We start from the raw sequence: 24,531 nt of genomic DNA on the forward strand, positions 1-24,531 counted from the left end.
CTACATAAAAACAATACTTCATAATATATCAGAATTGTCAAATAATGCTGCATAATTTAATTTAATTCAATTTATTAAATGTGTATGTCACTAATCTTGCAGTTCGGGGAAACTATTGAGTAATTATACTCATTGCAATGATAAGGGAAAGCAATGCTTTGGTGACAATGGACACTCTTAGCATTTTGTGAGATGGGTGAAGGCCCATCACATATACAGGTCGTCCTCGATCTACAACAGTTCATTTACTAACCATTCAAAGTTACAATAAGCAGAGCAAAAAGTGACTTATGACCATTTTTCACACTTATGACCACTGCAGCATCACCATGGTCATGTGAAAATATTTCAGTTGCTTGGTAACTGGTTCCTATTTATACTGGTTGCAGTGTCTGGGGGTCATGTGATCACCTTTTGCGATCTTCTGACAAGCAAATTCAATGGAGAAGCCAGGTTCACTTAACAGCCGTCTTACTAACCTAACGGCAATTATTCACTTAACAACTGTGGCAAGAAAAAATAGAAAATGGGACAAAACTCGCTTAACAAATGTTTCACTTAGCAACATAATTTTGGACTCAATTGTGGTCATAAGTTGAGGATTACCTAAACAGCACAACTGGGGAGTGGGGCGCGCAGGGGAAGCAATTTTAGAAATCTTCCTGAGTCAACTGTGTCTTATCTAGGATATTTTTATATGTATGTGGTTACATATTTTCCTTTGTCCTTCAAAATAGAAGGAAACCACCTCTTCCAGTTTGGGGAATCATTAGACAGGCCTCCTGGGCCACAAGAAGGTAACTGGGTTTACTGAAGATTTGGGGCTGCAAGTTGCCCACCCTTGACTAGCACAACCTATCTATCACAAGGTTATTGTGATAAATGCCTCTTCGTTCTGAACTGAAAGATACCTTTGAGAAAATTACTTTTGTCGTATTTAATGGTTTGCACACATGTAACTTGAACTTTCACTATTTTTATTTTCAGCAATGCTCTCCCTCAAAGTCACCTCCCAGTGTTTTTAAGGCACGCCTGGGTTTCAGATGTACCGTGACTGTAATTTTTGTGGCAAGAAAAACTCATCTGAAGACCTGTTAGAGCCTCAGTCAGTGTTACTTTTGTGTAGTTAAGAAAGCCTCGAAGGATAGCTATGCTCAGCACTAAATCCCCAATTTTGCATACTGAAATGCTCGGAGCTAGGAAAGGGAATTGTTAAGAGCTTCTGCAGCGCCAGGACCAGCATGCAAATGATACTTCTGCTTAGCAAAAGAAACCTGATGAAGTACATTTCTCCAGGAGCCAACATGCTCATTCATTCTCCTTCATTAATTTTTGAACTGCTTCTAAATTTAGAGCACCAAGCAGCAGGGGCCCATAAATCTTAGATAGCTGAACTTTTTTTTCTTCCAAATAATATGAATGTCACCGGAGACATCAATAATTCCATTACAGACCAGACCCAAATTTATTTATTTATTAAAAATACTTATCAGTGCCCCAAATTCAAAAACTTAATAGATTCCTCCAATAGGTTCCCTCCTCCCATATTATTCTATATGAGAGGCAGCTATGGACAGTAAATATTTGAAATAAATAAAATAAGTATTCCGTCTGTGTCTATAATCTCTGCAAATCTGAGAAATTCATGTCTGAAAGTGTACAAGAATAATTTGGTAAATTCTGGACAGTCAGACTCACTAGCATTACAGCAGATGAGAACACCATCCTTCCCGTTACTAAATTTTAAAATGCAGAATCAAATAATTAATAATTCATTCCGTAACAATGGTAGGACCTCTACTTTTGGATATGCACAAATCTCCTTTTTATTTTTCAACTCTATGTATCCTTCAACCAACTTACCATATTTTTTGGAGTATAAGACGCACTTTCCCCCCATAAAAGAGGGTGAAATTTGGGTCTTACACACCAAATGTAGCCCTGCCCACCTGCTGGCCCCCACCCTTTGGCCTCTGCCTCCCAGCAATTTGCCTCCTTGCAGCAAACAGCCTGTTTCAGTTTCAGCACACCCTGATTAGTACAAGCAGCTGATTTGGTTGGATCGGCCAGCTGTTTCAGGGTGCAGGGATTGCCTATTGCCGCCTTCTCCCATCCCATTTTCTGCCCATTCCGATCCCTGCCACCTGGAATGGATGGAAAATAGGACATGGGAGGACGAAAACAAGGGATGTGAAGGTTGGAAGTGGGATGCAGAGGCCGAAATGGGGCGCACAAAGGTGGCAACAGCTATGGCAATCCCCGAAGCCTGAAACAGCTGATCATCGGGAGGCCAATCCAACCAACAATCATCTGCTTGTGCTAATCAGACTGTGTTGAAATTGAAACAGGCTGTTTGCTGCAGGGAGGCAAATTGCTGGGAGGCAGAGGCAGATTTTTTGTGTGCGCTAATCAGGCTGTGCTGAAACAGGCTGTTTGCTGAAAGGAGGCAAATTGCTAGGAGGCAGAGGCAGTTTTTTTTCTTGTTTTCCTCCCTAAAAGCTAGGTGTGTCTTATACTTCGGAGCGTCTTATACTTTGAAAAGTGTACAATATGATGGCTCTTAAAGCTTTTCTTTTTAGTATCTCCTATATTTTACCTTGGCTCACACAAAAAGTCAGTGCTTTCCCCATCTGCTCTCCATACAAGCCACTCCCTGAAGGAAGGATGGCAGAACATCCGTGTTTTGTCACGTCTTTTTATCAGAAAGCCTGAAAGGGCCTCCATCCTCTGCGAGAACTCTTCCCACTCCTGTTCCCCGTGTATCTGGCCAGCATTAATTGCTTGGAAGATCTGGTCATCTGTCATTGGGTGAAGGGATGCTAGAGCCACATTCAACACCGGGAGGGCTCTTTCGAAGGCTGAATTTGTCATGAATTTCATGTTGCACTGAAGTAAATAAAGCTCAGAAAGAGATACTGGAACTACTTTGTAACTTGCACTTTTAATCACCAAGTGACCCTTCTGGAAGAGATCTAGTGTCAACTTCAAATAGAGATAAGATCCCATGCTCCTCAAGATCAAGTGGTTGCTCACTTTCCCAATAGTCGTGGCATCAACTTTTCCATTGAGGGAAATATTGTTTACTATATCCTGGCTGGCATTGATCCTGTACTGAATATATGCATTTAAATCAGACTGTATTTCTTTGTTGTCTGAAAAATTGTCCAGAGAGATTGTGAAGAAAGGATGCGAGCTGGTTATTTCCTGCATTAGAGAAGGAAGGAGAAAGAAATAAGTACTTTATAGCATTTGTCAAACTTCATTATTATATCTACTGATTTTAAAAGCATGCTAAATTAAAGCTGGTGAAAGCTTTTTGAGTGGGAATCAGAAAAACAAATTAGCACTAGTGTGTATTTATTAAATTAACAGGGAACTCTTTGGTCTAACAATACCTTTATTCATTTCTTATATTCATACAACAATTCAATATTCAGACACTTATCATCAGGGACCAAAAAAAACCCCAGATTCCTTATATACACAAAACAAAATCAATGCATTTTTTCTAGTCTGCCTGAATGTTTTAGTATAAAAAAGCATTCAAAATATTTTATTTGCATTCTAAAATGGTAATCTTTGATACAGGTCAAGTGTAATAACTTGACAGTGATTCATCCTGACCAGAGGTGGTATTCAGCTGGTTCGGACCAATTCACCCAAACAGATAGTGGCCTGCCCACCCACCCCGGCTCTATGCCGTCCTATTTAGGCACGTTTTCAAGCCAAAGCGCATGCACAGAAGACCAAACGTATTCGTGGATGCGCGCACGCTCACATTTGCGAACCAGTAGGGAAAGTAAGTGAATACCACCCCTAATCCTGACCCTGTTCTTTTGACCAAACAAGAGTTACTTAAAAGCTAAAGGCCCAATATACACTAAACAAGGGGATATGCAAAACAATGAGACATCTTATACTCATGAAAAAACTTTCCCCATATGTTTTAATAGGAGACAATCATGTGACTTTCTGACATACTATTCTGATAGTCCTCCTGGTTAGGCTCCTGCTGTGGTCAAGATTGGGAAGTGAATTCTGCTCTAAACTGATCCCTAGCATTCTTCAATTCAGAGATTTATAGTCTACGTTTTGAAATCAGATTGTATTGGAGAAAAGGAATTTAAAAATAAAACTTTGAAAGCACAGATATTTCATAACAAAAGAGAAAATGGGAAGAACAACAGAAATTCTAGCAATTCTGTGTGGTACATAATCAAAAGACTTGCATCAGGTCACAGCGGCTGCTTCAGAATACTACACAGTTCTCAACTCCTACGTTTTAGAGTTTAGCAAGCATCAATGTGAGTCAAATTGACTCACAGTGGCATTGGTGTGGAAGAATGTTCTTACTACACAATGAAAACACTTGAATACAAATATTGGAGACCCATAACAAATACATTATGACCTTTTGTACAAGCCTCCACTGCGTATAAACTATGATGATGGCCATTCCTGCCTACATCTAGTTTGTAACAGAAGAAACTGTCAGAGAGTTCAGATCAGTCCTTCCAAGTAAAACTTAAAACGGTGTTTTCTGTTCTGAGAGTGCAATGTTATTAACAGAGCAAAAATTGATACCACCATTTGCTTCAATATTACCTGAAAGTTTGTTCTTACGGTCACGATCAGTTTTAGCCATGGTGGAAATTTAGAAATAATATTTGTGATGAAGGAAGAAACTGTATCCCCATAATCAGGTTTATGAAATTCAGCTTCATTTAAGCCATCTATCAAAATAATGCATTCTTCTTCTGAAATTTTCTGTTCTGAAGGACACGATTGTGAAAAAGCAAAAGAGGTAACAACATTTATTAATATATTGCAGCAATGTGATTTCTGATTAGAAAAACAAGTATTAATGTTCCTTAATTTTTATATATGGAACACAGGATGAAGTGAATAATAAAAGGCTATTTCCTCATTGGCCAACTAATTTAAATATTAAAAATCTCTTTTACCTATTTTCTAAGAAACCTATAGCAAAGACTCCTTTACTAAAAAGCGACATAGCTGAATGTTATTTTACTGTCTGTAAAGGAGCCTTCTTTCTAGTAAATCAGATCATTCTCTCTTAATAAGATAGGCAGTAAAAGCTAGATTTTGTAAAAAAAAGTATTATAATTTTAAAAGGGAAAACAAATGTCCCACTCTGACAATTTCCCAGAATTGTGCTCATACTTTTAAAAAATTAAAATATTTTTAAAAAGGAATGATCCTTTGCATGTTAATAGAAATATTAAAATAGTTCACTCAAGCAAAATGTTACATTTGGCAATAGTACTAATTTAAAAATTGACAAGAGATCAAAAATATTTATTGATAAGCAGACAATATGCTTTAACATGCTTTCATCCCCTGAAAAAATAGCTCCTATGTGCCCAAAATTTATAGTGCATCTATGTTATGCTATTTCTTATGCAGCAATATAATCTATCAAATTACCAAAATTCTCAAGATGTGATTTATTTGTTACTGTTCTATTTGAAAACATTATTAAATACATATTTTAAGTACACACTATCTAATTATAACCCACAGTACTTCTTTGTATGGAAGGTTGTTACTAAAAAAATATACAAATATTAACATAAAACAATAATGACACAAATTCCGAAATTCATTAAAATGGTCAGAGAATTAAAAAAACAACATAGCACTGAATAGCTTCTTGCCTTCTTGAAGAAACCAAAACATCCCATTTTAAATTTACACAATTAATTATAGACACAAAAGATAAAACAGGGGTGTCAAACTCGTGGCATCATCACATGACATATTGCGACTTTTTTCCCCTTCACTAAACTGGGTGTGGGCGTGGTCAGCGCATGACATATCCAGCCCATGGGCCACAAGTTTGACAGCATTGAGATGAAACAAATACTATATCATGTTGTTATTTTAGAATCTTAAGAACAATAGATAAGATTATCAAGCATGACTAACAAACCAAAAGAAAAGAGTTATATGTGTTTTGTCCACTTAGATATTTCATCAAAAAGTGGCAATCCAGGCTGGTGTTTGCTTCAATTTCTATCTAACAAATATACTTAAATGAAGGGATAGCAATTGCATTTCATTTTTTTCTAGAGAGTGGCAACATTACTAAAAGTAGAATGATTACAAAGCATTTCTAGATTGTGGAACAAACATCTGCACGGCACCCTGAGGTTCCATTTTGCAAATGGATACACAGCGCCTCTCATGAATAATTCGTGTTTTCCATTATTGTATAGATGAGACAGTTTGGAAGCATATCAATACATATATAAAACTATAATCTAAAAAACCTTTGATGTTAATCTTCATTATTAATTTAAGACTAATGTATCAACTCTCTCTTTCTCTGTCTCTCTCCTGGCTAACAAATATAAACATAATCTGGGGAGCTCCATGCATTTGCAGCTCCTGCTTGAATACAAGGTGTCATCTGTGGCAAGACGGCTTTTGCACAACACCATCTGGCAACACCAGTTGCCCTCTTTCCTAGATCGAGGGATGGCTTCAGATAGTAATTCATGCCCTAGTCACCTTAAGTTACTAAGCACCTTGCCATGGTATGCCCATGTAACACCTCTGCTTCATGAACTGCATTGATTACCAATTTGCTTCCAGGTACAAGTCAAGGTGCTTATTTTTACTTATAAAGCCCTATATGACACATACATGGCAATACCATCTCTAAAACCCTGCATGTATGCCTTCTCTCTAGAAACACCTGCTTTCTGGAATGGGATTCCTCCTGAGATCGAGATGCCCCTCTCCCACTCTGCTGTTATTTGGAAGAGCCGTGAAGCCCTGGGAAGGGAAGGAATGAGCAAGGAAGAGTGGAATCTCTCACTTCATCACACTTTCTTTCTTTCAACAATGTATCATTCATTTTAATTTCTTAGATTGTTGTGAGCTGCCCAGAGTCCCACAGAATACACATTTAATTAATAATAACAGTAGTTAAAGGTGCTGAGCTTGTCAGTGGGAAAGCTGATAGTCGAGGTTTGAGACCTGAGCGCCCCACAATAGGGTGAGCTCTAGTTCCTGCCCACTTAGCAGTTCGAAAGCATGCAAATGCAAGTAGATAAATAGGTACCGCTTTGGTGAGAAAGTTTTGTGTGTTTTTGGCGTATAGCCATGCTGGTCACATGACCACTTGGCCAAGAAACAGAGATGAGCAATGAGCCCTACAGTCAGGACATGACTGGACAGGAAACATTTACCTTTTAAACATCACCTTTCATTCCCGTTTCATTCTGTAAGGTATTTGTTTTTCTCTTTCAAAGAAAGAAAACCTCTTCACTCTTCTCCAGTCCACTGCTATAAAATACTCCACATACTTTTCCATATTAGCCACATGTATGTTTTCCTGCTTACCTCTCCTGAGATTCACCAGTGGTTCCAATACGCCTCTTCTGAATGCTGCCACAGGATCTTGAACACAGGACCTAAGGCTAAGCATACTTTGTAGGTGTGGTTCCTTTATCAAAAGTTCTCTGTATGCTGTTAACTGAGGTGACCGGCAAAGTAGAGCTGCGATACTATGCACAAATTCTGGGACAAGGCATGTGTAAGTGTTGTCAGCTTGGCAGTAGTGATAGGCAACGACCTTTTAAAAAAAACACCACATTGTTTAGAATTTCTGGCTGATAACCACATAAAATAATGAAAAAGCAGTATCCTAGGCTGAAATGCATTCTAATTATTCCTTAAACCATTTGAGATATAAACCTCAGAAGACTATTCAAGCTGTATGTGCAGATCTCACTACTCTAGTTTAACATACAATCGTTAAAACTAGCAAATCTTTTTCTTCAGCGTGCATGTATATATGTTTTTACATCCATTAGCTAAATATATCTGGCCCCCAGCATTGTACATCTAATATAATTCTCTATGCAATGGGTGAATAATTTATTTTAATTTTTTACAACAGCAGAATCACAGTATGGCATTTTTTCTTAACTGGGATAAATTTACCTATAAATATCTCTATAAAACATTACTTTTCTTTCCCCCACAAAAAATCTTCTATATTACATAATATAGCATATATTTTCATAGCACAAGAGTTTTAGAGAATATTCAAGAAACGTTTAGGATGGAGTTCTTATGCCCGGTATTTTACAGAAAGTCTTAAAAGATCTTTGAAAGTCATCAGATATAATTCATTTGATGGCCAGCACATGAGTTTTCAAGAGAAACTCATTATCAGTTTCATCCATTCTACAGAATATTGTCTTATTCAAGAATACATGTACCTTTTGTCCCCCATTACATCATCTAAACAAGACTGGGAAGGTGCAGCTAATTTCTCATCCTTTCACTTCATTTAAGGAAGCAAAAGAACACTTTTGGCAATGCAAATTGCAAACAAAAGCCCCCTCCCCCGAAATTAGGATCAATTCTTCTGCAGGAGAAAATGTTTAAAAGCTTCTACTTTCCATCCTATAATCTTGGTCAGCATCAGAGATCTGTGCTGTGCACTGAAAGAATTTACTCCGTACCCAACGCCAGAATAAATAGTTAAAGTAATAGGAAATAAACATGGCACCTCATTAACCCCACGGGGGAAGTTCCTGCCAATATGTAAATAAAACCAGAAAGTTTTACTCCACGTATTCAGTACAGCGGCAACCCAATCCAGTGTCTACAGACTGTCTTTTTGTTCATTTGTTTGCTTTTCTGCAGAATGCTATTTGGTTGCTGACAATCAACTCTACCGTTATTTGAGAGCGTGATATCAAAAAATTAAATAATTGTCGTGAAGCTCCACAGTTTAGGTACATTTAATTAGTGCACAAACAGTAGGGACATCCAATTTAATTTCAGCAACTGTACTCCATTATTCAGAAATACAGCTGAATTCCACAGTGTAAACCCAAGCAAGGGGCATAAAACTATAGCTTTAATTAAATTAAATTACCTTAATGTGTGTGCTTTCTATCAAATTCTAAACATAGCATGGCACTGAGGATGACAACATTAGGATAACAGTTACATAATACCGCTTTAAGTAAATACTTCAACACCAAAGCAAATCCTCTTTTATTTCCAATCCTTTGCAAGGCTTTCCTATTTTCACAATCCTTCCTACCAAAGTAAATGCATTAGAATTATCCCTGCTGCAATCTGCTAATTCCAGTTTATGTAACTGTTAGATACATCAGTGACGAACACACTCTAAGCTGCTAAATCCAGTGTTTTTTTTCTCCCCTTCCCTCTCTTCCCAATAGACGAGGAAGGAAATTATACTGAATAAATTAGGAAGAAGTGGAAGGGGGGTGGGATCTGTTCCTTTTGGAATCACAGATTAACCCTGTCAAAGTCAGACAGAAGCAACAACATTAGGAAGGAGAAAAATAGTCCTCAAGAATGTGCACTGTCTCTTCTCTGCCTTCGTGCAGCAAATTGATCAGGTTTTATTAAAACTAAACAACAATAAAATAAAACGGTGCGACATAAGCTTGTCTATCTGCACAGCATCCTGAATACACATATACACACACATACAGAGAAAGTGTGTGTGTGTTTGTGTGTGTGTATATACTAGCTGGATACCTGTGCTTCGCGACAAAACTATGTGATCGGGCAATGTAGGAGAAATCCGATTCACTCTGGTTCAATCTGTTGGCTCAGTGGTGGTTGGTGATTGAAACGCATAAGGGAATATCGCTCCTGCCGCCTTGAGTCCGGAAACAGTTCCATAGGTGGAAGGCATAAACATTTTGGTGAGATACCGACATTTAGTACTGTAAGGAGCCCAGACCGCTCCTGAGTGAAGAAGTGGAATGTCTGCCAGTTTGAACTGAGGTAACGGAATGTGAGGCAACTGGCAGTTGGAACAGAGTTCTTTTCAGATGGGGAGGGAGAGTAGAACTCCTTAGCATCAGAGTGTATTAATTACTGTATAAGAAATACTAATGATCTGATAGTCATTTTGAAAAATCCTTTGTTAGTGAGCATCTAGAAGCCAAGAGGAACATATGTACCAAATTTCAAATTTGTAGGCTTTACAGTTCTGGAGATTTCATGATAAGTGAGTGAGTGGGTGGTGTGTGTTTTATTTATTTATTTGTTTGTTTGTTTGTTTGTTTGTTTTGTCAAGCATATATATAAGATAACAGCTAAAAGTATAAACATGATTTTGAATACATGAAAAGGATAGAATAAAAGGGGACATTAGGATAGGGACGGTAGGCACGTTGGCGCGCTTATGTACGCTTATGTGTATACACACACAGACTGTGTGTGTTTGTGTGTTTGTTCACAAACCATGGCTTTTGTATTGTCATAAGACTGAAAAAACCCCAATTTAACATTAAATGTGCTACCTTGGATGCAAGGCGTTTAACTGATTCATCCATTTGGTTCTGGTGTTCCTGAGCAGGAGGACCAGCTGAAGTTTTGGCTGGACTGGTACCAGTTGAAGGAACCAGGGATGGGGGTAGCTGGCTGAGAGGAATCTCCTGACAAGAATCACTGGCTGCAGGGGAAGAAGCAGAGACTAGAGTTATAACCGAACGGCATCCATTTGTGGTGTACATTATGTATCTGTCATGCTGGAGATGTTTAGTCTTCAAGAAAAACCTAAACACTGTTTGTGTTCTTTTCTCAGGTGTTACCAGTTAGGACTCCGGAATATAGCTTCTGGCTATGCTTCCCTTTGGAGTCTTCTGGTAACAAAATCTTGGCACGAGAAGTTAACTGAAACAAGCCAGCATCTCCAAAGAAGTGGATTACAGAAAGGGCAAATGCACACACTTCCCCCGCCCCCCTGCTCTCACAAAATTGTGTCATGCTACACTGATTTCTGTTTGTATCTTCACATCAGAATTTTAAATACAATCACATTTTGTCACACAGTCTTATTCCCAAAAGGCTACAAGTCAGCAAACAGAATAGAATAGATGGAGGGCAGGAGGGGGGAGGGAGGGGGGAGAGAGACAGACAGACAGACAGAGGGAGACACAGACACAGAGACAGACAGACACAGAGAGAGAAAGAGAGCGAGGGAGGGAGGGAGAGAGAGACAGAGAGAGAGAGAGAGAAAGAGAGAGATAGAGAGACACAGAGAGAGAGACAGGCATTAATTATGAGATATAATGGACCTCAATAGTACTTAGAAACCAGCCAAGAGCTCAAGGCCAAAAGCACTCATGCTACTGTAGAGTACACAAGTGTGGAGACGGCATCTAATGAATACATGATAAAATAGGACATTTCCTTCGCATCCATTCTAGTCTCCCCTCAAGTCCATCCCAGTTTCAAGGGCCCTGCTAAATGTGGTGATTAGCTATGCTGTGAACAGGAATGGGAGGGAAAAGAATGGTATGTTAGAAGCAGAATTTGTGCCCAGCTCTGAACATTGACATCTACTGAATCAATTCAAATTCTACACAAATTCATCTTGTGAAACAAAACAAGTATTGAATCTGTGGATTTGCCAGGAATATAGGATAATTTCTTCTCTTCAATTTATGATTCGGTATATGACTTTCCACTTTTTTCACCTTTAAATTGGAATTTATTTTCTCCTTTAGTCCTAACAGAGCTCCCTGGGCAACTTTTTAAAGTGTTGATCTTCTGGGCTTCCACAAATTTATCTGTAGCTAATAGCCTCTGGCTGAAGCTCTGTGTCCTCTCCTCACACACCAGTTTTTGCATCATTTCTGGAAACAGGATAAATAGCTCCCTGTCAGCAGCTGTCAAATCCATCCGGCACATATAAGACGGCACCTAGAATCCTATCCATGTGGATAAAGAAGGCTGACATAGACTGACTAGGATCTGGACGTGATCCACACACTTTTCACTGAAGCCTGCAGGAGAAATTGCTCTTCAGTTTCCCTGCCAAAGCATGATCCAAGAAAATGGCAGGTGGCCTCATCAACACAATGGGCCTTTCACTTGCTCTCCCACCCCCCAACCTTCTCCTTTTTGGGTTCCTCCTAATTTTCTTCAGTTTCCCTTTTCAAGCCACTTGAGCTTCTTGGCCCACATCTTTCAAAACCTTTTCCAGAATCTTTTTGAAAAAAAAGCACATTCCAGTGAATGGAGCAGAGAGGAACCACATCTCCCAACATAGGAGTAATATATAGCTGTAAATAGGAGTAATCTCCCAATAAGCAAGTGATCATGGGATTGGATTAATGAGTGCAAAGCACATAGTTCAGTGATGGCGAACCTTTTTCTGCTTGGTGCCAAAGGGGCACACATGCACGTGATGGCATGTGCGTGCGTGCCCAGACCCATAATGCAATTACCTCCCCCCTCCATGCCTGTGCAAACAACCCCGCCCCTGCTGCCCCCGCGCATGCACACAGGCCACACTGAAGCCTCCGTACTTCCAGTTTGCCCGTTGGGATGTTTTTCGCCCTCCCCAGGAAAGCCTCTGGAGCCTGTGGGTGGCGAAAAACATGCCCAACAGTCTACCAGAAGGCCGAAAATCAGCTGGCCAGTGTGCGCATGCACGCTGGAGCTATATCTGAGGGCACGCAAGGAATTGCCCTATGTCAGCTCCATCGTGGTTGCAGTGTTGCAGGGTCATGTGAGTGCCTTTTCTAACCTTCTAGCAAGCAGAGTCAATGGGGAGGCCAGATTCATCTAACAACTGTGTTACTAACTTAACAACTGCAGTAATTCACTTACCAACGGTGGCAAGAAAGGCCATAAAATGGAGCAAAACTCACCTAAGAAATTTCTTACTTAGTAACAGAAACTCGGGGCTCAGTTGCGATCGTAAGTTGAGAACTACCTATACATGGTCCTGTAAACAGTCTTTTTAATATTAAATGTGAAAGTTATTTGGCTGCAAAGTTTACCTCCTTTATGAACTATGCCCATGATGTAAAACCTATGGCACGGGTGCCCAACAGGTCTACCGGAAGTTCAGAAACAGGATTCAGGAAGCCTGGGGAGGGCGAAAATGGCCTCCCCTTGACCTCCGGAAAGCCGAAAATCAGATGGCCAGCATGTGTATGTGCTCTGGAGCCGACATAGGGCAATGCCTTGTGTGCCCTCAGATATGGCTCCAGCGCGCATATTAGAAGCTTCTTGGATGAGAAACGAAACATCTTTTTAAAAAAACCCAAGAAAGTCCAGTTGCCTCTTGAAAATGCATCTTTGGGACAACCATGACCTGGATAATTGAGAATCTCCATAGATAAGGCCCATGAAATCAACCTTTAGGATAAAAAGCTTTTAACCACAAGCCACAATTAAAATGACACCTCCTGTTATCAAACTATCCCCAGGGAGAGGATGTCCAGTATCCACAAATGTCAGTTCGATGGCATGATGCCATGAAGAAAATTACATGTTAATATGCAAATGACATAAACAAGTCAAGGCGTAATTTGCATCATGTATATGACAACGGAATTATTCAAATGATGAAAATTGCTGTGGAAATTTGGAGTGTTGCATGCAAAATCTGTTGCATTGAAGGACAGCAAAAAGAGGTTCCATGGAAACATCTTGGGGAAGGGAAGGACTTCAGCAGGCAGCCCCAGAGCAAAACTAAAGATTTCCTGTGTTTCTCTGATCTTGTGAGGTTAGAGGGTTTTTTAATCATATTAAATATTTTATGGATTATGTTTGTAGTTTTCATGTGTTCCCCACCTCAAAACTGGGGAGGGGAACTTTTGTCACCAATTTTGATTTAAAATCCGAAAAGAGCTCCAGGCAGTGCAAAAAAAAAAAAAAGGCTTCAGGTGCTTCTATGCTAGGAAGCATCGAACGGCACTTAATGAATCTCAAACAGGTCTTGACATACAATGTGAATACAGGCGGTCCTTAACTTATGACCACAGTTGGGACTAGACTATTCATTGCTACACACGACGGTACTTAAGTGAGTTGCACCCAATTTTGTTTCCTTTTTTGCCACCATTGTTAAATGAATCACTGCTGGTGTTAAGTTAATCGTGTTGTTGTTAAATGAATCCAGCTTCCCCTATTGATTTTAATTGTCTGGAGCCAGCTGGAAGGCCATTGTATGACTCTGGGATGCTGCAACCATCATATAAATACATGCTGGTTGCCAAGCGCCTGAATTTTGATATTGTGACAGTGGGGATGCTTAAGTGTGGTTGCAAGTCACTTTTTTCAGTTAACTTTCAACAGTGACTAAATAAATGATGGTTATAAATCAAAAACTACCTGTAGACAAGGACTTGTCTTTCCGTATTAACAGAGCAGGGCGGGGTGGGTGGGGGGAGAATAACAATTTTATGATCTTTTAATAGAAAGTTCACTATCCTTTAGGAATGGCAATCTATATAAGACACATTTACACAAAAGCATATATAGCTCCGCTTTCTGAATTAAATATTTTTTTTCCCCTTAAATAGAAAAAAAAAAGTTTCAAACCTACTTTTGGGAGAAGCAGAGCTGGTGGAAGCAATTTGCCGCATGCGACCTCCATGGCAGCTCAGTGCCACAAGCTTGGAAATAATAGCCGTCTTTCCAAACCCCACATTTCCAATGACGACAGCGCCCCTCGTCTCTGTCTGCTTGGGATTCTTCAACTTTTCTTCTATGGTTTGAAACAGCCAGTCTCTTCCGACAAACACAGAGTCTGTTGTTATGCTTGGCACTTCAAACAATAATGGCTTTAGCAAAATATCTTGAGGCTTATATGGGACAAAACGTGCTAAAAGAAGGAAAGACTTTATTAGAAGACAAAGCAATGGAAAAAACGTGCGTTTTTAAAAGAATTTAAATCCTACAGAAGCATCTAATCTGCTTTGAAATTCAATAATCTAGTCCAGATATAGTGAGTCGATTTTAAAGGGGTGGGGGGGGTGGGAAGCATAATTGTCCATGCTGTCCATTATTCCCACATGACTCCTCCTTCCAGCAGGAGTGCTAAACAAATCAGGAAGTTAGACTCTGTAATGAACACACTAGATTTTTCATCCAAAATGCTCTTAGTTTCAACAATCATGCTCAGTAAGCCTTATCCCTAATTCTCCTGAATAAATGTGTGCTTTAAGACTTAACAGATATGAAGGAGGATTAAGGAAAGGATGGGGATTCGACATTTATCATTTGAATTAGAAAGAGCAAAGGCAGCAGGACAAGTCACAAATTCTGAGAATACCTAATATGAAGATAGACAGCCCAAGGGAGGTGGGGGGGGGGGCGACAACATGGCAGCAAATCATAAACCCAGATATCAAGCAATAGAAAATGAGCCCTATTAAATGTTGACCTTAAATACTCAGGCATAATGTTCTAGGCCCAGAACTTATTTCTTTGAAAAATACAATATTTAAAAATAAGACATCTTTTGTCTTTCATGACCATAGTCATAGTCTGGAGACCTTGGTATGCTCTGACCTTGATTGTTTAACAGATTAACAGAGTTGGGTCATGTAGTCCAACGCCCCACCCAAGCAGGAGACCCTATATCATTTCCTGAAGAAGTTTCATTACCAAACTAAGTAACGTTATCAGTGCTTGATGTTAGCCACAAATACACCCTCTGCAGTTTCTACTGGTAGCACGGCCTTCTTAAAAAAAGAATAGCGAGTTTTTAAATCATGGCTTTGGCATAGGTCTTACCTTTGATTTCTTGCTGAACTCTCCCTCCAGCAGTGCTGTGCCAAGGTAAGCGAATTGAAGTCCGCAAAGGAGTATTCCTCTGTCCATCCAAATAGCTCAGATCTTCAAGCTTTGTGGAACTTGTGGCTGTAATGAGAATAACTCAGGAAGGTAAGAAGAACTAAACAAGGCTGAACAACAGGATCATTTGGGCTTATTTTCGGGGAGGTCTTATTTTTTCAATGTGCAAGAGGCGGCAAGTGTGGGGGTGTTCTGCTGCAAGCGGTGGAACCGGTGTGATGAGCCTAGCAGTGTCCTGGTAAGGTAACCAGGTACGGGGTACATGGGGAACCTCCACCCCCACCTCTAGCTTTTTTTTTTAATAAAAAGTTTCTTTTTAATTTTCATACAGATAACCACTATTTTATATTATTCAAAATTATGTCAATTCATCTTACCAACCCCCCAAAACTATCATTGGCTCTTCTGCTATCCATAGGGTATTTATACCCTATCCATCGCTTTCTTCACCCCCACCCCCAGCAGATGGTGGGGTGGTGCTTAACTAGGGCTTATTTTTGGAGTAGGGCTTATATTGGGTGCAAAAATCAGGTTAGGGCTTGTTTTGGGGGCAAGTCATATTTTGGGAGAAACATGGTAGCTCCAAAAGAAGGAAACCATACAGTAGTATATTGTTTTTTCAACTTCATGCATGGATTATCAAACCATCCTCAGATAAGACATGTAAGGACCTTGCATATGCTACCACATATTCTCATAGTGTTGCCGTAATGGACTTGGAAAAAGATGATTTGATGCTATATTAAGTATCACTCTATATTTGGACACTTTTAAGTAGGAAAAGTAGAAGGGTTAAAAATTTTTAAAGTGCTACCTGTTAGTTCATTGTTCTTAATTCTACATAAGAAATGGAAGAGGAAGAAAAAAGGGTCAGGATTATAAAGCCATAATTTGAAGCTATATTCACTCTCAGGAAAATATTCAGCTCTTACTCATACAAAAGGAAATTGTGTCTACTTGCCAAGACAAAGAACGTTTATTTCTTTGAGAAAGAGAAAATGTGAAATTAATATGTTCTCTGGAATTCTTTGGAAAAACTGATATAAGCAAGAAACAACAACAACAACCAATGCAATGATCTTTGAAATATTTTCTTGTCAGAACCACACAACTACTTTTGACAGTTTTGTCACTCTGGAAATAGAGCCTTGAACTTTCATGAGTATGAAGTTAATTAAGAGTCAAATCACTACTGTCTATGAATATATCAATCGTAATATTCCATGGCCCTAAATTTTAAGAATTTATTATGCTTCAAGTTGTTGAATTATGAAATATCAGATACTCAAGACAATCCATGTTCTTCTTTTGAAGACATAATGTAACCAGAAATATTTTGTAGTAGGAAATAAATCTGCACATGAAAGTTGCTTTTACTATGTATAATTTCCTATTTGTAGAGAAAACATTTTTCAAGTATCCTACTTCTGACCAAATTGCCTGGGTCAAGGCTCCTTTATTTCAATTAAAATATGGTTTATGATATGTATTTTTAATATAAAGTAACATTGGAAAGGGTTTAAAACTGATTTAGTTAGGCAGTATCTGACTCCATTTTAATAGGATGTTTGACATTCAAATTATGTATTAAACTTTCTGCTTTTCTGTATGACAAGATAGCTTTTGAGATGACTTTTGAGTCAATGGATATCCAAAGGAGGCAAGAAAGACTTCGTGCAGCATTTAACAATAAACTGTTATTGATTGGGTTCCCAGCCTCACTTTCCCAAAGATAACTAATCATAACATCTTTTCAAGAGATTGGGAAACAGTCTGGTGAACCTCAGAATTAATAGCTACCTCAAAGGATTAATAAGAGGAGGTATATCAAGATAGATGTCAGAATATTCATGAACTGGCAGAGACATGGTAACAAGGTCTGCCAACGAATAGGCATAGCAACTAAGTCAACCAATGAGGACTGTTTGGAAACAGAAACTTAAGCAAGGAGTCTGGCCATGGCTTAGCTCTGTGCTCAGCTCTAAAATGAAATTAGTCTGGTCTTGTCTCTATTAAGCTCTGAACTCTGAACTGAAACCATTCCCTCCTCTGACTGTGTTTTGCCTGAAACTACTACCACATTGGAGAATCCACTATTGGTATTGTACATTTACTCATGTGTTATTATGTATATAAAAAAGTTAATGAATCCCACTGAATCAGTAATCTGTGTGTGCTTTCTGCATGTGATTTCTGCAACAAACTCTGACAATAGAGAGTTCTGGTTCACACCACAGACCTTAACCCAAGTCCAGGTTTTTCCTTTTTTGGGAGGGTAGAGAGAAAGATTGCTATACAATAGCACAACCTACAAAGGTACAACTTTCAAGAATCTTGCCTTTTTAGAACCTTTTTAGTTATGCAGCAGAAATTTTAAAAAGCAAACCCATAGTTAACATTTATATATAAATTAGAAGGGAAACCTCAAACATATCCAACTGTAATAAGTGGGCTGTCCAAGGTTGTTGAAACATTTCTCATTTACTGAGCAACCTTTGGGTCACACAAGAGCAGAGACTGGCTAGTAACAATTAGCATCCTGATATTTGTGTGATGTTTTCCAAAAGAGCCAAACTCACTTTAGCCATTGGTAATTTAGTTTAGAGATTTGGATAATTTCCAATATCTTGGAGTAAGGGACTGTCCCTATTTAGCTCTTTTGCATTTAAGCAACATCTATCTGCCTCATTTCTCATCTATTTCTAACTGAAATAACAACAATATATACCCTGGCATAGCTCCAGTTCTCAGTTAAACTGAATAGCAGAATTAATTTTCAAAGAGTTCTGATATATATTGCAATAAAGACAAAATTTCATTAAGAGGTAATGAGATCCTGAGTTTGTTTGCACGTATACTTGAGAGACCGCCTTCTGCCAATTACCTCCCTGCGACCAATAAGATCACATAGATTAGGCCTCCTCCGTATTCCATCGGCCAGCCAATGCCAGCTGGCAACTACAAGGAGGAGGGCCTTCTCAGTAGTAGCCCCGACCCTTTGGAACGAGCTCCCCGTGGAGATTCGTACCCTCTCCACCGTCCAGGCCTTCCGCACAGCCCTTAAGAACTGGCTAGCCCGTCAGGCCTGGGGATAAGGATAGCCGCCCCTCCCGAATGATGAATGTATGTTGCTTGCTATTTTATTATATGTCTTTATGTCAATGTCTGTATTCCCCCTCCCTGATTTTATGTGAGCCGCCCTGAGTCCCCTCAGGGAAAAGGGCGGCCTACAAATATTAATAAAATCTAAATCTAAAAAAAAAAATCTAAGTGAAATCCTTCAACTCTTACAACATATCCATGTACAAGGCTGGGAATTAAGACTTGTATACAAACCAAAAGCTATCTTTAATCTGGAAGATCTTTTAGAAATTATTCTTTCTATTTAAAAACAAACAAACAAACTAGAAATTCTGGAGGTATTTCCAAGGATTTAAGCATCTCTTAGATTTACTAAACATTGCAATTGTCAGGGTTCCAAATTGCTGGCAGCTTCCACCCATCCAGTTCCGGTCAGGTGCAGAGGTGCAAAGACAAAGGATGACCTTGGCTTTCTAGAAAGAATTTTGTTATGGCTACATATCATCTAACTCCATACAATCCCCCCTCCCATTTTCTCACAATAGAGAATGCATAGTAGAATAATAGAAAGTGTGGCAGGCCAAAGATCCAAAAGCAAAGATGGCTGCAGGCCTGACAGCTATAGAAAAAATAATAAAAACTTTTTAATAACCTCAAAGTCAAAAATAAGAAAGCCGATAAGCAGATCAGAAAAGCAAATGAAGTAAAGTTAACCGTGACAACAGCTAAATAAAATGACAATAATCAGGTGTTGTTGTTGTTTTATGCATAGCAGAAAACAAGGGCTTGGAAACAGAAGTAAATTAGATTAAAAGAAGAGCTGTCCTATTACTTCTAATTGAAGATCAAGAAACCATGTTTTAACATGAGCTCAATGCATTTAGCAGACAGCTAGATGCTGTTTAAGGGAAGGGATCCACACTGAGACAGCCACCCAGATGAATTATGAGCTTTGTAGTTCCCACAAAGAACACAAGCGGCTGGTCTCAAAGAAGCAACACTACAAACATGCAAGAGGGAGTCCTTGAAACGCAGATACAGCTTCTTTCTTCCCTTCTTTAGACTCGCTATTCAAGGGCAGGCTAAGATCCAGCAGCTCTTATCCATGCCTGGATTGTTCAAGCAGTGACATTTACAATGGAAAAGACACCCCCTTGTCTAAGTGGGCCAATTGCATTAACAGGGAAAAGAACTCCGGGGCACTCGTCTGCACTTGCGGAGCCACTTCAAGCTGGAAAGAAAATTGGAAAGCAGGGATCCATGGAAATGGGCCTCTGCGGGAAACTGGGGGAGAGGAAGGTGGTCCATCGGGGATCCAAATATCTCTACGGTATTATAGAAGATGCAAGGCCACATCTGACTGATTCATTCGGCTGATAAAAAGCATTTTAAAAAAACAACCCCCAATAGGAAAGCGCCGATAACTTTACAGAACGCAGTGAAGCAAGAGTTCTTAAACTTTGCGATATTGGGGTAGTCTCTAAAATGGTAAATGTTTGTGCCTGGTCTCTCCTTGAAAAACACTATGTCAGGCCTGGAAGCCATCTTTTGCATTGGGCCTTCAGGCCTGCCTCATTTTCTACTGTGGGAAAATGGGAGGGGAGATTATGTGGAGTATGGGAGATATATAGTCAAAATAACATTCCTTTCTCAGAGAGTCAAGGACATTTTGCCCTGCACCTGCAGTGGTGTGGCTGAGAGGCATCTTCAGTTGTGATGATGCCTGTTTGGACCATGTGATGGACCTGTGCAGGGACTTGAACTTTCATTTGGGTGTGGAAAACCTGGAAACTTTCAGGTTCAGGTTTTCCCAGGTGTGCCAATATGACATTTGTAATAAAATTCAACTTTGAGGAAACTCAAGCTTCGGAGCCTTCTTTCGTTGGGGGTGTTACTTGGAACCCTGACACACTAAACATTAACTAACTGAATAAAATTGCTGTGATTGGCACTTGGTTTTGACAAATGTTTCGATCCATGGGTTTAGTCCTCTCCCAAAAGTTGCTTCAGGTTTTACACACACACACACACACACACACACACACACACACACACACACACCTATGCCTAGATAAGCCCACTGCAGGTTTGCCCAAACAAAACAGAAAAGAGTTTCCACAACTTTGCCTACATAGACCGATCTGCTTTTAAAAAATCAGTTTTTAAAAATTGTTCCTCAACTTGAAAGTGACCACTTCCCTTTCTTTTTATGTTTAAAATGTATTGCTCTGCAGCCTCTTGCAGAGGATTTATAATAGTTATATAAATTTGCAACGGGAAGATTATTATGCCATTAAGCATTTCCAAAGCTGGACAAGGTTATAATGCAGCAACTAACTATCTTTAGAGCAAATTCAGGATATAGTTCTTTCTTTTATGTGCAGAGTCCTGAATTAATCTTTAAGAGCCCTGTGAGAAGATGCAAGGAAATACTGTAAGCTGCTGGTGTAGTATGCCTGCGGGCTCCCAGCCCTGGGCTTCAGGGCGCGAGTACAATCACACTGTTTTTGATGTGGTAGAATAGCAAACAGCTTACTCTCTTGAAAACCCTACCTCTCCAATCTCTCTGCTCTGTGGGGTAGAGAAAGGGTCAAGCAAAGGAGAGATTGTCACAGAAAGTCCTTGCTTTTTTTCTCCCCCACACCCAGTACTGTTAGAGTGCAGTACTGGCAGGCTACTTCTGTTGATTGCGGGCTGCCTGCAATTTGGCGGTTCAAATCCCACCAGGCTCAAGGTTGACTCAGCCTTCCATCCTTCCAAGGTGGGTAAAATGAGGATCCAGATTGTTGGGGGCAATATGCTGACTTTGTAAGCCGCTAGGGAGTGCTAGAAAGCACTATAAAGCGGTATATAAGTCTAAGTGCTATTGCTATTTCATAGCAACCTCATCAGAAAAGCAAGGCATGCCATTGGGTGACCAGTTATTACCCATTTGCTTAATATACTTCTAGCAATGTGGAACAGGCTCTTCTCAGTAAGACAACAATCCTGTCCATCCATCCTATGATGACTATATTTTTAACCAAGAATGAACTACACGAGCCATAAATATAGGGCTGAGGAATTGGAACTATTTAGCCTTCACAAAAGAATTTCATGTAAAAATAAAGATAGGCAGGGACTACCACCATTTGACTTAAAACTTAAGAGAAACAAAGAGAAGATAATTCAGCAGGAATGCACTTGACTTTATTTTAAAGTAATTTCATACAGGACAAATTTCTCTTCTCCATCAGGGGATGCGAACTTCTGTGCCCTGACTAGAATCCTAAAAAACTGCATAGGTGGCTTTTGCAAGAACTATTACAAAAGTCAGAATATTCTATAAACAGAGTTATGGTTTATGTTGTACTTTTAAAAATTCCTGTTGTTGAACTCTGCCTCTGTCTGCCCATTAGCTAAAGAAGGTATCTAAATTTACAAGAACTGGCTGATGCGAATACAAGGGCAACATTAAAAGGGAAATGTTTTCACTTCAGCAGAACAAAATATGGAAAGCAATCAACATTAACTGTTCAGTTCTTCCTTACCTGCAACAGAATTGGGTCGAGGCATTCCTAACGAGCCGCAGTTTTGAATATAGGTAATGGGGCCATCTCCAGAAGATACTTCCACTTTTGACAAACTTTCTGAGGAACCTGTTGTCTCCTCTTCTGCAACTGGTGAACAATTATCCGTCCTTCGGTCAATAATTCCTTGGTGTACACCAGATCTGAGATTTCCTTCTTTAGACCATTCTAAACTTGATCCACTCCGGTCGTCATTTTCAGATGAACTTGTTACTGTCCCTAAAAACCCAACAAACACAAATCCATAAAAATACACTCCTCCTGGGTAATAGTGGTACAGTTTTGGTTACACCCACACAATCATGGGAAAGTTTGAATTGACATAAGGAGAAATGATAGTTATGTGACCCATCTGGCAAATCTACAAGTTCTTTCATGCCATTTTAAATTATAACCCTTGGGAAAATATAGGATAGTCGCTGTAAATGTTCTTAGTTTTGACTATATATACTGCACGCTTCTTAACATTCAAGAAAATATGCCATGAAAACTACTATCATTTAATTGCGATGACTAACAACTCAAGCACTATAAAAAAATCTAAAACTTTGAAGAGAGCCTTATAGTATGCTTCCATGTGACAGAATTATTAAATGTTTTGATTTTTAAAAAAATTGGTCTTTTGATATATTATGAAAGAAAACTCCCTCCTGATTTTCTAATTGAAAGAAGAGGTTTTCCACTCAAGTCTGAAACCTTGAAAAGAAGGCATCTTGCCAAATGCCCCCCCCCCCCCGCTCCCCTCCTTTTGGCCACTAGCCCAGACCTTTCTCTTCTTTAGCTCACTGGAAAAGACGAAATTCTGCCTTTACTTTTTTTTTTATGTCAGTGGAGGCACAGACAATTTCAACTAACGCAATAAAACACCAAAAAGAGAAGGAAAGCTATCTGAGCCAGTAAAAAGTGTGGGAGGAGGAGGAGGGGAAGGTAGCCTTCCACTCAAAGGAGCTACTGGCCCAGAATAACGTAGCAGGAATGGAAACAGAATAGAAGCCGACTTAAGTGGCATAGAAGAACAACTATTTTCATGGTTGAGCAAAACTTGCCCTCCCTCCACAAGAAAACCTTACAAAAGGCATACTTATTAAACTGTGTACCGAATGAACATTAATGCTAGTAATATATTTGCACACATAAACCTAAAAAAAAAGGCCTGGTAGGTTTGAAAAATGGAGTCTGCTTTCCTTATCAAATAAATGCAGAATAAGTAGATTTATAAGGAACTCGTGAAATATTTCATTATTAGCTTTTCATTCTTTTAATGCTGTGAAGTGACCCGAGGGTTGTATGAATGAAAAGATGGGAAATAAACTAAACAGATAAATGCAAACAGAAGAAACTTAGTCCATCATTTTCAGTCCATTTTAAAATTTCTCTTTCAAAAACCACTACCGTCTTTCAATATTTGCTGGGAAGTATGTCTGACAGACTGATGCATCTTATGTATTTTTGTAACAGCACTAAGAATAAATGATATGAACTTATGTACATTGAGACAGATCCTTGTTGTCCCAGCTATTTTTCCTTGGCTTTCTTCCAGATTTCCTAAAGCTTTCACTTTAGTTCAGATCTCTATAGCTTACTTTGTGTTCATTTTACATTCCCAATTTTAAACTAAGCATGCAAACCATTCCTTAGTATAAAAATTCATCTGCTTCCACATCTTAAAAATAAGCAACATTGTCTTATTTCTTGGAAGACAAGCAGCATTTTACCAGTGCCCATTGTTTGCCTTCACTACCATTCTGAACTCCAAGCCTGACCTTGCCACAGCAACTTCAAAGTAAAACAGCTAAATGCTTTGTGCACTGCCACTTCCCAGGGAAATATATAGCTTCACAAAAATTGCAAGAAATCTTATTTGTATTTATTTATTTATCAAATTTATGTAGCTGCTCATTTCACAGAAAGCAACTCTTAGGCATCCAGCTTGCACATTTACTTCAGATTTTTTTCAAATTTTATACAGACCAGTGTTGTTTTTTTCAGTATAAGAAAACCAATTTTCCAGGCAATTAAACCTGGCATGGTAACTTCCAATTAACATAGACATCACGGTGGGGATGAGCCTTTTGCTGAGCAATAGAGCACTAGGTCATTCATAGGCACAACATATGCACAATTATTTCCATATTTTAGACAGGACTTCCTCAACCTTTCAGGCTTTGTGGACCGGCGGGGGGGTTGGGGGAAGAGGGAATGGTTCTGGACAACTGGCTAGCAAGCATGTGTACACGCACAGCTCCATTTACACGAG

At 39.2% G+C, this 24,531-nt stretch overlaps 1 protein-coding gene across 8 annotated transcripts in view; it reads right to left on the reverse strand.

Moving 5' to 3' along the window:
• The window catches only part of TANC1 (tetratricopeptide repeat, ankyrin repeat and coiled-coil containing 1), a 153,963-nt gene that overhangs the window by 29,900 nt on the left and 99,532 nt on the right, over nt 1-24,531 (reverse strand). For all 8 annotated transcript variants that reach the window (XM_087710204.1, XM_087710179.1, XM_087710185.1 and 5 more), the window contains 7 exons: nt 22,236-22,493; nt 15,565-15,690; nt 14,372-14,650; nt 10,329-10,480; nt 7,372-7,603; nt 4,606-4,772; nt 2,597-3,204 (listed from right to left, as the gene is read on the reverse strand). In XM_087710204.1, the coding sequence (XP_087566330.1) occupies nt 2,597-3,204; nt 4,606-4,772; nt 7,372-7,603; nt 10,329-10,480; nt 14,372-14,650; nt 15,565-15,690; nt 22,236-22,493 (1,822 nt within the window). The remainder of the gene's footprint in view (nt 1-2,596; nt 3,205-4,605; nt 4,773-7,371; nt 7,604-10,328; nt 10,481-14,371; nt 14,651-15,564; nt 15,691-22,235; nt 22,494-24,531) is intronic.

The sequence above is a fragment of the Thamnophis sirtalis genome, unplaced genomic scaffold, assembly GCF_051295495.1.
Source record: "Thamnophis sirtalis isolate CommonGarterSnake01/CBP01778 unplaced genomic scaffold, rThaSir2_p1.2 scaffold_1, whole genome shotgun sequence".
In the NCBI taxonomy this organism is placed as follows: domain Eukaryota; kingdom Metazoa; phylum Chordata; class Lepidosauria; order Squamata; family Natricidae; genus Thamnophis; species Thamnophis sirtalis.